Below are 13,922 nucleotides of genomic sequence, written 5' to 3' on the forward strand. Positions count from 1 at the left end.
TTGTAATGCATTTCGTAATCCCTTTATAATATAAATACTTCACGTTTCGGGTTGTGATACTCACCCAGTGAAACGACGGCCACACTCTCAGGTAAGAAGTGCAACTTGAACTTGATCAGCAGGTGAACCAGTATGATGCAGATACCTGCACACAACAAGAGCTGTGAACAAACATATACAGTGTATCACAAAAGTGAGTACACCCCTCACATTTCTGCAGATATTTAAGTATATCTTTTCATGGGACAACACTGACAAAATGACACTTTGACACAATGAAAAGTAGTCTGTGTGCAGCTAATATAACAGTGTAAATTTATTCTTCCCTCAAAATAACTCAATATACAGCCATTAATGTCTAAACCACCGGCAACAAAAGTGAGTACACCCCTTAGTGAAAGTTCCTGAAGTGTCAATATTTTGTGTGGCCACCATTATTTCCCAGAACTGCCTTAACTCTCCTGGGCATGGAGTTTACCAGAGCTTCACAGGTTGCCACTGGAATGCTTTTCCACTCCTCCATGACGACATCACGGAGCTGGCAGATATTCGAGACTTTGCGCTCCTCCACCTTCCGCTTGAGGATGCCCCAAAGATGTTCTATTGGGTTTAGGTCTGGAGACATGCTTGGCCAGTCCATCACCTTTACCCTCAGCCTCTTCAATAAAGCAGTGGTCGTGTTAGAGGTGTGTTTGGGGTCATTATCATGCTGGAACACTGCCCTGCGACCCAGTTTCCGGAGGGAGGGGATCATGCTCTGCTTCAGTATTTCACAGTACATATTGGAGTTCATGTGTCCCTCAATGAAATGTAACTCCCCAACACCTGCTGCACTCATGCAGCCCCAGACCATGGCATTCCCACCACCATGCTTGACTGTAGGCATGACACACTTATCTTTGTACTCCTCACCTGATTGCTGCCACACATGCTTGAGACCATCTGAACCAAACAAATGAATCTCGGTCTCATCAGACCATAGGACATGGTTCCAGTAATCCATGTCCTTTGTTGACATGTCTTCAGCAAACTGTTTGCGGGCTTTCTTGTGTAGAGACTTCAGAAGAGGCTTCCTTCTGGGGTGACAGCCATGCAGACCAATTTGATGTAGTGTGCGGAGTATGGTCTGAGCACTGACAGGCTGACCCCCCACCTTTTCAATCTCTGCAGCAATGCTGACAGCACTCCTGCGCCTATCTTTCAAAGACAGCAGTTGGATGTGACGCTGAGCACGTGCACTCAGCTTCTTTGGACGACCAACGCGAGGTCTGTTCTGAGTGGACCCTGCTCTTTTAAAACGCTGGATGATCTTGGCCACTGTGCTGCAGCTCAGTTTCAGGGTGTTGACAATCTTCTTGTAGCCTTGGCCATCTTCATGTAGCGCAACAATTCGTCTTTTAAGATCCTCAGAGAGTTCTTTGCCATGAGGTGCCATGTTGGAACTTTCAGTGACCAGTATGAGAGAGTGTGAGAGCTGTACTACTAAATTGAACACACCTGCTCCCTATGCACACCTGAGACCTAGTAACACTAACGTGTCACATGACATTTTGGAGGGAAAATGACAAGCAGTGCTCAATTTGGACATTTAGGGGTGTAGTCTCTTAGGGGTGTACTCACTTTTGTTGCCGGTGGTTTAGACATTAATGGCTGTATATTGAGTTATTTTGAGGGAAGAATAAATTTACACTGTTATATAAGCTGCACACAGACTACTTTTCATTGTGTCAAAGTGTCATTTTGTCAGTGTTGTCCCATGAAAAGATATACTTAAATATCTGCAGAAATGTGAGGGGTGTACTCACTTTTGTGATACACTGTACATCAGAGCATATACATCCTATAGCATGTGGACACCCTTTAAAATCGGTGTGGAGGAACTCCCGTGGCCCTTATTGAGACCTGAGCCCCACCTTTTCCCACCCCAGTACTGGTGTTGTGGGTCGTGCTTGCGTACCAATCACCAGCAGGCTGAAGAAGATGCTCATGCCGCTGGACTGCTCCTCCTCTTGCGCTTTGACCCCCGTGTGTTCCGGCAATATGGGCTTGACCGTGGGCGGAGCCGCGGTCGCCACCTTGGCAGCTGCTGTGGTGCTGGGCAGGGTGTCATTGCCAGATGTTTCAGTAGCGTTGAGCCTGTAGGTGCAGATAGAGAGAAGCGTCAGGAAGATTTCGGGTGTAATTATTTGGTGGAGGACACGGCTGCCCCCCTGCACATTTTCAGAACAAATAGAAACGAAATATTTGAACCCTGAACCCGCTGTAACTCTTCTGATCTTTTCTTGTTTGATCAGTTTGTGGTACAGAAATGAAGTTTGTTTATATTTCTGAACTCGAACAGAACCGATAACGTCCAAACACAGCTGACATTTTAACAACCGTCCACTGTTAAACAGAATTATTACGTTTAATAGTGTTACAGAACCGTGTTCACTCTCAGGGTGGATCGTGGTAATGTGTGTGTGTGTAGTGATGGTACTAGTGTAGCATGGTAGTGTGTAGTGATGGTACTAGTGTAGCATGGTAGTGTGTGAGTGTGTGTGTGTGTAGTAATGGTACTAGTGTATCATGGTAGTGTGTAGTGATGGTACTAGTGTACTGTGGTAGTGTGTAGTGATGGTACTACTGTATTGTGGTAGTGTGTAGTGATGGTACTAGTGTATCATGGTAATGTGTAGTGATGGTACTAGTGTAGCATGGTAGTGTGTGAGTGTGTGTGTGTGTGTGTAGTGATGGTACTAGTGTATCATGATAGTGTGTAGTGATGGTACTAGTGTATTGTGGTAGTGTGTAGTGATGGTACTAGTGTATCATGGTAATGTGTGTGTTTGTGGGTGTTTGTGTGTAGTGATGGTACTAGTGTATCATGGTAATGTGTGTGTGTGTGTGTGTAGTGATGGTACTAGTGTATCATGGTAATGTGTGTGTGTGTGTGTGTAGTGATGGTACTAGTGTATCATGGTAGTGTGTAGTGATGGTACTAGTGTATTGTGGTAGTGTGTAGTGATGGTACTAGTGTATCATGGTAATGTGTGTGTTTGTGTGTGTGTGTGTGTGTAGTGATGGTACTAGTGTATCATGGTAGTGTGTAGTGATGGTACTAGTGTACCATGGTAGTGTGTGAGTGTGTGTGTGTAGTAATGGTACTAGTGTATCATGGTAGTGTGTAGTGATGGTACTAGTGTACTGTGGTAGTGTGTAGTGATGGTACTACTGTACTGTGGTAGTGTGTAGTGATGGTACTACTGTATTGTGGTAGTGTGTAGTGATGGTACTAGTGTATCATGGTAATGTGTAGTGATGGTACTAGTGTAGCATGGTAGTGTGTGAGTGTGTGTGTGTGTGTAGTGATGGTACTAGTGTATCATGATAGTGTGTAGTGATGGTACTAGTGTATTGTGGTAGTGTGTAGTGATGGTACTAGTGTATCATGGTAATGTGTGTGTGTGTGTGTGTGTAGTGATGGTACTAGTGTATCATGGTAGTGTGTAGTGATGGTACTAGTGTACCATGGTAGTGTGTGAGTGTGTGTGTGTGTAGTGATGGTACTAGTGTATCATGGTAGTGTGTAGTGATGGTACTAGTGTATCATGGTAGTGTGTAGTGATGGTACTAGTGTATCATGGTAGTGTGTAGTGATGGTACTAGTGTATCATGGTAGTGTGTAGTGATGGTACTAGTGTATCATGGTAGTGTGTAGTGATGGTACTAGTGTACCATGGTAGTGTGTGAGTGTGTGTGTGTAGTGAGTGGGGGGGGGGGAACTCTATACTAGATACCATGTTACCATATGGTATGAATGTCATTAACACTGTGTATTTAGTCATATTTAGTGAACACACACCAACACCAGCTAGCAGGTCAGATAACCACCTGATAAACTAGTTCACCTGTACCTGTTAGTATCGGACGGTACACGCTGGTCCGATAAATCGGTCCTCCCGTCCCTGTTGATCAGCTCCTCCTCTCCACTGTGTGTGTGCTGTGTTTCTCCTGTGTGTTCTTCAGCTCCACACACAGTCCACAACACAAGCAGAGAAATGATAAGAGCACCACGACCTGCGGGTTTCATCTTTAAAAACAGAGAGAAACAACAACATTTCTGTGATTTACTCTCGTCTCCGTGTCCTCCATGCTAGCGGTTCCGTGTAGTAACGACACATCAAGAAGTTCCGCCATTTTGTCGGGAGTTGTTGTTTTGAACACATATTCATACTGATAATTTATAAGTAAAGCCACGTTTATTCGACTTTTGGAAGGACTAAAATCGATTAATAGTCCACTAGTATACTATTTATTCAGGTTTATGTCATTTTTCTAACCTAACAATGCGAATATATGATAGAGCAAATGTACGTTGGACTACATTACCCAGAATTCCAAGCGTCACGCGTCATAAGCAGGTGCGTTCTGTTTACTCGCCCATACAGAGCGGTTCATATAGAAGTGGTATTTCCCAGATTCATTAATTTATTTTTTCATTCATTAATTTTCACAAACCTCAGTATCCTGGTCATGATCGGGGTGGGTCATTTATTCAGTCCTGCGTGCTTTGGGAAGGTGAGGGTGGACATGGGGAGAACATGTCAATTTCCTTAGACAGTGACCGTCAAAACCCAGTTCTACAAAGTTCTGCCAGCTGTGCCCCTGTGCTGCTCGAATCATTCATTCATTCACATTTATTAACCTTTTTGATTATGCTGTATAGAAGCACCCGGTGAGGACAAAAATACCATTTAGGCATTGGGACAATTCTGCCAATCCACCTTCCGCATGTGCATATGAAACTGCTAACAGTGACAAAGTGTGACGATTGAATTAAGTTTATAAGGACCCACGTTGCTGTGATGCACTCACTCTTCCACCTTTTGTGTGTGTGTACTTAGTAAGGATTATTTTGTTTACTGATGTTACTCCACTAACATTCTCATTTCATTTTCATCAACCGCTTTATCCTGGTCAGGGCCACAGCAGGTCCAGTTCCATTGGAAAAACACTGGGCACAAAGAAGGAGCACCCAGTCCATCCAGGACTTTGACCATCGCCACCGTAAGACCTACACAATCATGTCTGTGTGGACGCCCGGCCAGCCGACAGCACCTCTGACAGACGGCTGCATTTCTGAAACATAATGTTTAAAATACAGTCAGTAGTTTTAGATCCTTTATGCTGAAGTACTTGATACACTGAATGTGAAAGAGACACGTTTGCTTTTTCTTAATGTAAAAGTGTAAAGAAAATGTAAAACATCAGACTCATTAAGAATCGTACAACGAACAAACACAACAAAATCTACATCCAACAAATATGACCATCACACCTCACACCCCACACCTAACTGCCCACATCCTCTAATAACAACACAGACTTTATACATGTACAGTGGGAGGAACACGAGCTGGTTTTGCTATTTCATTTACTTATATTGCTTTTATTTACTCCAAGTTGATGTAAATTGTAGGTACATGATACATAATATACGATTAAATTCTAAATATTAGTGTTATAAATAAATAAACATTATTTTCTGCAAATTGGACCTGAAGAGTTCATGGACAGCAGATCATCCCTGGTCCTGAGCAATGTCAAGATCTCACAGCATGTTCTCAGTATAATGATAAAAAAAAGATAAGAAAGAAACCAAGCGAGAAACAGGAACAACATTTACACTACATGGTCAAAAGTATTTGGATGCCTGACCGTGAGCTTGTTGGATGTCCTGTTTCAAAAACAAATGCTATTAAAATAAAGCAACTTCTGTGTGATCCTTTCAGCTAGAACAGCCGCCGCTCCTCTGAGAAGCTTCTCACAAGACTTTGAAGTATGTCTGTGGGAATTTGTGCCCGTTCAGTCATAAACGGTCAGGGCTCTGTGCAGGACACTGGAATTTGCATTATTTGTACACAGGGACACGGTCATGCTGGAAAAAGGAAGGACCTTCCATAAACTGTTGCTGCAAAGTTGAAAGCATATCATTTCCTTTATTTCACTGATTTATTACACCTGTTACAACTGTTGTGGCTGAAACACATGAATTGAATAATTAGAAAGGGCGTCCCAATACTTTTGTCTATATAGTGTGTATAGGGTGGAGGGTGACATGGTGGTGCAGATGGTAGAGTGGCCCAAGACCCTAGACACCAGGCCTAGGGACGTTATGTGCAGTCAGTTTGTTCAGTGTGTAACAGGGTCTTTACATGCTCTCCCCGTGTGTGTGTGTGTGTGTGTGTGTGTGTGTAAGGTGTGTGTGAGTGATTAATAAGATGACTTTACAATAGTGGCTAATTGTTACAGCAGGTACAGTTTCTAGGAACTGGTACTGAATGTAGTTCAGGGCGTAACTCATTCATCATGATCTACTACACCCAGGAACTTTATACCTGCTCACAGATCACATGAATCCTGACTCAGCTGTGATCTCACCGGAACAAAATTATTGGGACGTCTCGTCTAATTACTGAATCATGTCATTAAGCCACAACAGCTACTAACAGGTGTAATAAAACAATTATATACAGGAAATTACATGCTGCAAACTTTGCAGCAGCAGTTTAGGGAAGGTCCTTTCTTGTCCTTTTTTGTTGATATTCTGTCTCTCTCTGTTAAAATAAACCTTCCATAAAAATTATAGACTGTTCAAGTCTTTGTAAGGGGATCAAATACTTATTTCCCTCACTGTATATACAGTATATATACTGTATATATATTTATGTATACTGAATCTAGTATCTAGAATCTAGTAGTATATACGTATATAAATGTGTACTTAGTAAGTGTATATAGTGTATGTAAGAGTGTATGTAGCTCAATACTGCTGTTATCCAGGGTTTGAATCCCAAGTGATATCATTTACATTTTCAGCATTTAGCAGACGCTTTTATCCAAAGCGACTTACACAATGAGCTGAACACGATGAGCAATTGAGGGTTAAGGGCCTTGCTCAGGGACCCAACAGTGGCAACTTGGTGGTGGCGGGGCTTGAACCGGCAACCTTCTGTTTACTAGTCCAGTACCTTAACCACTGAGCTATCACTGGTTGGGCGTCTACACACAGACACGATTGACCGCATGATGGATTGCCGCCCTGTCCAGGGTGTTCCTGCCTCACGCCCGGTGTTTCCTGGTGGACCCGGACCTGCTGCGTCCCTGACCAGGATAAAGCGGTTGACGAAATGAAAATGAAGCTTGTTAGGACATGATAAGAAAAACATTCCAGATGTTCATTTTCCCCTCCAAAGAAAAACATCATTGAATTATTTCCGTTCGGGTAAAAAGAGAACGAGGACAGAACTGTCATTCGAATCTGCACAGACAGCTCTGCCCCCGCTCACCCTCATGGTAGAGACTTTGCCCCGGGGCCTGATGGTAGATCTAAACCACCTGTTGCAGAGAACGATTCGTGGTCCAACATGTTCCTCATTCCTCTGAAATGTATGTATGTTGGTTAGAAGTTCTCTGTGGTTCCACGCGTGGTTAGATCGAGGTCACTTCCTGTTCTGTACACCATCTGGCCCTGCTGTGTGTGGGTAGATGTTGTTTTATTTCTCTGCACCTCTTCAGGTGCTGGGTGATTGTTTCCTCTTCCTGTAATAGTCAAGGACCTGGTGGTGAGTGACCATTTGCAAAACCAGATAAAGTTGCCAGATTGTCAAATCCCCCTATTCTGTGACGCTTTATACTGCTACTAAGTGGAGATTCGAACTATATGTTTGGAATAAGGGTGTAATCACAGTTTATATTGGTATGGTGGTGTCATATTTAGATATACTCACCCCCACCTCAGTATACTGATGTATGAATGATAAATAAGCACATTCCACCTACTAGCTTCGCTTAATGTTAGTATCAGTCTCAGTATCAGTTGTTGATATGGCAGGAATGTTTTAAAAACCCCTGTGCCCCACCTTGATAGACCCCCCCCCCCCCCCCTTCCCGAGGAACTGGCTACATTAAGCAATATTATTAACATAAAAGCTCTGTCCACATACTTCTGGAAAGGATTACAACAACTGACAACCTGTAACATGTTTATAATAATCTTACAAATCTAAACGAATACGAATACGGATCCTTTATTGTCATTGCACATTGTACTTGTACACTTACACAACGAAATTGAAATACAACCCACCCACCCCCCCCGGTGCAAGGAAAAACAACAACAGCAAACAATAGTACTAGTATATACAAATATAAATATAAAAAAAGAACTTAAACAAAACCAAAGCAGGAAAAGAAGCTATTGCACATGTCCAATAAATGTCCAATTACATTTTTAATTATAAGTTGCACATGTCCCATTAAAGTGAATGAAATTGCAAGTGCACAATACCCGTTGAATGACACATGACGTGTCACATGTTTGTGTTTAACAGAGCTATGGCCCTGTTGTAAAAACTGTCTCTCAGTCTATTAGTCCTTGTTTTGATTTGCCTGTACCGTCTACCCGAGGGCATCAGTTCAAACATCCGGTACCCTGGGTGTGTGCTGTCTTTTTTAATGTTGTGTGCCCTCCTGAGACAGCGGGTGCTGTAGAGCTCCTTTAGTGATGGGAGAGGGTGCCCGATGATTTTCTGGGCGGTGTTGATGACCCTCTGTATGGCCTTCTTGTGTGCTATGGTGCAGCTGGAGAACCACACAACAGGTCAGCACACTCTCCACGGAGCAGCGGTAGAAAGCAGTCAGCAGATCTTTCCTCAGGTTCAGCCTCCTGAGGATCCTCAGAAAGTGGAGGCGCTGCTGGGCCCTCTTCACTACCGCCGAGGTGTTAGAGCTCCATTGGAGGTCCGCGTCCATATGCACCCCCAGAAACTTGAAGCTGGGTACCCTCTCCACACACTCCCCGTTAATCCAGATTGGATGCAGTTCAGACTTCCTCCTCCTGAAGTCTACAATCAGTTCTTTGGTCTTGGAGGTGTTGATGACCAAGTTGTTGTCTGCACACCACCCCACTAGCCTTTGGACCTCCTCCTTGTGCAGCTGTAAATAAGTGGATGTTCTGCATTTTGCTCCGGCGATGCAGCGGCAAAAAAAAACACTACACCACTAGCACTGAGATCCGGGGTTTGAATCTCAGTGTTGATTTCGGCCGGTCAGGCATTGGGAGGTGAACTTGACTTGTCCAGTGCAGGTCCCAAGCCTGGATACGATAAGGAGGGTTGCATCAGGAAAGGAATCCGGTGTTAAAACTGTGTCAGATCAGATATGAAGACCAGATCCGGGGTGGTGACGTCTCAAGAAATGTGATGTGTTAAATAGTCTGCACGGGTGTCTGCCACGTTTGCGTTTGTGAAAGTGAAGGGCTGTAGATTGGAACGTCAGATATTACTGGAACATTAAGCAATATACAGATTGTTTTACTGATCTGTCATGAGCAACATGACCTGGACGTGGGAGATCAGTGGTTAAGATACCGGACTAGTAATTATAACTTAAGCAAGGCCCCTAATTCTCAATCGTTCAATTATCGGTTTGAATAAAATTATTTGCTGAATACAGTAAATGTAAATTATCGCAATTTTTAGTTAAAAAATGATCGAATAGTAAAAGATCGGTTTCGACTTTGCTCGAACGATTCTTTGGTACATACTTCGGAATCGACTCTCAGGATAACCCTCACTCAATGAATCATTTAAACAAAGAACCGATTCAGAGAATGACTCTATTCCCTGATGAATAAGGCAGCTGATTCGCCCTCTCTTTGTCCAAGAACATTCTTTCAATGGCTCACAGGACAGGAACACATCAGACCAGTTCATCTGTGGATATTTGTGCCCATTCAATAAATAAGTAAAACTAACTGTGTACTGTTATTTATTTATATATAATATCTATGAGAATAGAGTCAGTACAAGTCAGAGTCAGTACAAATGTTACATTTGCCACATTTGTTCCGAGGTCATAAAAGGGGATGGTGGTTCCAGCCTTCAACAAAGATCTGAAGGTCGGGGAAGAAACACAAGGTGTACCAGAAAGAGGTGCAGGGTATTTGCAATGTCCAGCATCCCAACTTGTTCAAGATTGTGCAGGATATCATAATATGTGGAGGTCACAGCTGTCCACACATCAACCAACAGCCTTTCAATTCTGTAAGACAAAATAAATGATTTAAAATGTAATACTTTGTCGACTGAATAACATCTGTGAAAAAGTGGTAGCTGTATAGAATTCAAGGACAACAATAGCCTTAAAATGTAGAAACAATAAACAGTGTAGGGAAATATATGTTGAAGAAATGTATAACTTAGACAATCAAGGACATTTGTGCCAGTATGCCCAATTTTGTCCCCGCTAATTAATCAATAAGAATCATTTCATGTGTGCAAATGGACTGTAAATAATTCAGATCAATACATAAGCCAGACTGCTTACTACATACTGCTTTTTATGCAGCTACCCCTCCAAAGCTTTATGTCTTAGTAAGGCCTAGACAACAAGAAATCTAAGATAATTAGACATACAGGTTAAAAGATGAGTTTCGTCAGAATATGCCTGATCGTTAAAGCTTTAACAAATTCTACCCTTTTAAAATGATGATTTTATGTAATAAATCTACAATTTAAATAATTAATCATCTTACCTGAGGTTGTTAAATGAATTGAATCGATGGTGCGTTCGTACGTTTGGTTCGTGTGGCAAGCTGAACGAGGGGGCCTGCTTGGCAGTCGACGTTCCAATTAAATAAATGGAAATGGCGTTAAGTAAGGTCGAGGTCAGTGACCATATCTTCACACACCCTGCTTTGTGGAACTGCCTATCAAAAACCAAAGGGTGCGGCTGAAACCCCATACTCATGACATCATAATCACACCCACGGTCACGGTTCGAAATCTCGGCGTTCTGTTCGATCCCCTTCTGTGTTTTGAACCGCACATAAAATCTCCATCCAGGTCTGCATTCTTCCATCTCTGCAACATCGCTCGCATCCGCCCTTTACTGTCCTCTACGGCAGCTGAGACGCTGGTCCACGCTTTTGTGACTTCTCTTCTGGACTTCTGCAATTCTCTGCTCCATGGGCTTCCCTCCAAATCAATACGCCCCTTGCAAATAGTCCAGAATTCTGCTGCACGGACCTTAACCCATACAAAGAAGTCTGGTCACATCACCCCAGTCCTGGAAAAGCTTTACTGGCTGCCCATTACCATGCACATACGGTACAAAATCTTACTTCTCACCTATAAGGCGCTCCATAGTTTGGGTCCTGTTTATCTTTCAGACCTCCTAAAATTCTACAATCCCTCCCGTAACCTAAGGTCATCAGATGCCGGTCTCCTAGTGGTTCCCAGGTTCAGACTGAGCACCATGGGTGGCCGATCTTTCAGTGTTGCTGCCCCTTCGCTTTGGAACTCTGTTCCATCCTCGCTACGTTCTACTACTTCTCTATCTAAATTTAAAACTTTACTAAAAACCCATCTCTGTTCTCCCCTGCTAGTTCGGTGTGATCGTTATTTTTGTATGTAAAGCAACCTTGGGTTTTGTGAAAGGCGCTATATAAGTGTAACTTATTATTATTATTATTATACTACTCTCCATATCGAACGTAGTGATACCTTCAAAGCCCTAAATAGAGATGATGCCCAAGAGGAACCTCGTGAAGCAGGCCTGCCAGTAAACAATTATGGCACCGTGACAGGTTAACACTATCATCACCTCGATCACCTTGATTGTCCAGACGGTCGGGTGTGGCTTCGGCACTGCCGGTCACAACACATTAGGAGTCCATTTGATTTTTGATCTCATACCCACCCTCTTGGAGGTCTTCAAAGAGGCCTCTTCTGCTCTTGACAACTCAATCGACAATGGCACGGGTCCAACGGTTGCCGGTAAACGGCAGTGGAGCCAGTGGAGTTTGTTTTTCCTGTACTTCATAATCACATCTTTCACACTTGTCCTCTTCCTGATCTCTTTGTTCTTGATGCGCTGCCTCAGTGACACACCCAGCATAAGGACCATGGAGAAGGGCTGCTATTATTATTATTATTATTATTATTATTATTATTATTATCCAGAACATCCTGTCTCCTGTTTGCTCCCAGTTTCATTCTCCTGGATAGTGCTCATTCTGAGGGTTCTCGGGCTCCTCGGACTATGTACGACCCTCTGAATCTTTCCTGTAGTCTGTCTTTGTGCAGCTGTAAATAAGTGGAAGTTCTGCATTTTGCTCCGGCGATGCAGCGGCAAAAAAAACCACTACACCACTAGCACTGAGATCCGGGGTTTGAATCTCAGTGTTGATTTTGGCCGGTCAGGCATTGGGAGGTGCACTTGACTTGTCCAGTGCAGGTCCCAAGTCTGGATACGATAAGGAGGGTTGCATCAGGAAAGGAATCTGGTGTTAAAACTGTGTCAGATCAGATATGAAGACCAGATCCGGGGTGGTGACGTCTCAAGAAATGTGATGTGTTAAATAGTCTGCACGGGTGTCTGCCACGTTTGCGTTTGTGAAAGTGAAGGGCTGTAGATTGGAACGTCAGATATTACTGGAACATTAAGCAATATACAGATTGTTTTACTGATCTGTCATGAGCAACATGACCTGGACGTGGGAGATCAGTGGTTAAGATACCGGACTAGTAATTATAACTTAAGCAAGGCCCCTAATTCTCAATCGTTCAATTATCGGTTTGAATAAAATTATTTGCTGAATACAGTAAATGTAAATTATCGCAATTTTTTGTTAAAAAATGATCGAATAGTAAAAGATCGGTTTCGACTTTGCTCGAACGATTCTTTGGTACATACTTCGGAATCGACTCTCAGGATAACCCGCACTCAATGAATCATTTAAACAAAGAACCGATTCAGAGAATGACTCTATTCCCTGATGACTCGCTGGTCTGAAGCCCGAGTGCGGTTCATTCATCGGTGCGCCGTCAGTGTGAGCAGGATGAGGAGGACTCAGGTCTGCTGATCGCTCGGGCCTCTTCATTCCTCTCTTCAGTATCCACACCAGCTTCATGAGATCTTCTGGATACTGAAAACCTCTGAAGACAAGGACCGTCAGCCTGCCCGACCTGACCGAGACCGACACACCGGGAGCTCGGGGGAGTTCGGAGAGCGATCAGGATCTTCGCTTTTATTCGGCCGTGTTTCAGGGTTCGATCATTTCAGTGGGAATAGAGGAGCGGAATGGCGAATTATCTGCGCTTCAGGAGGAGATCCTTCCTCGGGCTGCTGTTCCTCTTCTCTATGTCCACATCCGCGCTCTACTTTATCTACTCCGCTCCCGGGATCGGTGAGTCCAGCAGCAGAGCCGAGCTGTCCGCCTTACACACACCATTACACACACCATTACATTATACACTATATACACACGTATACACCACACACATCATTACACTTAAACACACCATTACACTTACACACATACATACATCTATACACTATATATACATACACACACCATTACACACACCATTACACTTACACACATACATACATCTATACACTATATATACATACACACACCATTACACACACCATTACACTTACACACATACATACATCTATACACTATATATACATACACACACGTATACACCACACACACACAGATACATACATACATACATCTATACACTATATATATACACACATACATACATACATCTATACACTATATATATATACACACACATACATACATCTATACACTATATATATATACACACACATACATACATCTATACACTATATATATACACACACACATACATACATCTATACACTATATATACATACACACACATACATACATCTATACACTATATATATATATATACACACATACATACATCTATACACTATATATATACACACACACATACATACATCTATACACTATATATACATACACATACATACATCTATACACTATATATATATATACTCACATACATACATCTATACACTATATATATACA

The 13,922-nt window shown here is 42.7% G+C and overlaps 1 protein-coding gene across 1 annotated transcript in view; it reads right to left on the reverse strand.

The window, feature by feature from the left end:
* slc9a8 (solute carrier family 9 member 8) overlaps positions 1-4,945 on the reverse strand; it is a 28,327-nt gene extending 23,382 nt beyond the window's left edge. The window contains exons 1-4 of the mRNA XM_063015367.1: positions 4,924-4,945; positions 3,897-4,072; positions 1,958-2,136; positions 65-145 (exon numbers count right to left, since the gene is read on the reverse strand). Of these exons, the coding sequence (XP_062871437.1) occupies positions 65-145; positions 1,958-2,136; positions 3,897-4,072 (436 nt within the window). The 5' untranslated portion in view covers positions 4,924-4,945. The remainder of the gene's footprint in view (positions 1-64; positions 146-1,957; positions 2,137-3,896; positions 4,073-4,923) is intronic.
* Between the last annotated feature and the right edge of the window lie 8,977 nt (positions 4,946-13,922).

This window comes from Trichomycterus rosablanca, chromosome 19 (genome assembly GCF_030014385.1).
Source record: "Trichomycterus rosablanca isolate fTriRos1 chromosome 19, fTriRos1.hap1, whole genome shotgun sequence".
Taxonomy (NCBI): domain Eukaryota; kingdom Metazoa; phylum Chordata; class Actinopteri; order Siluriformes; family Trichomycteridae; genus Trichomycterus; species Trichomycterus rosablanca.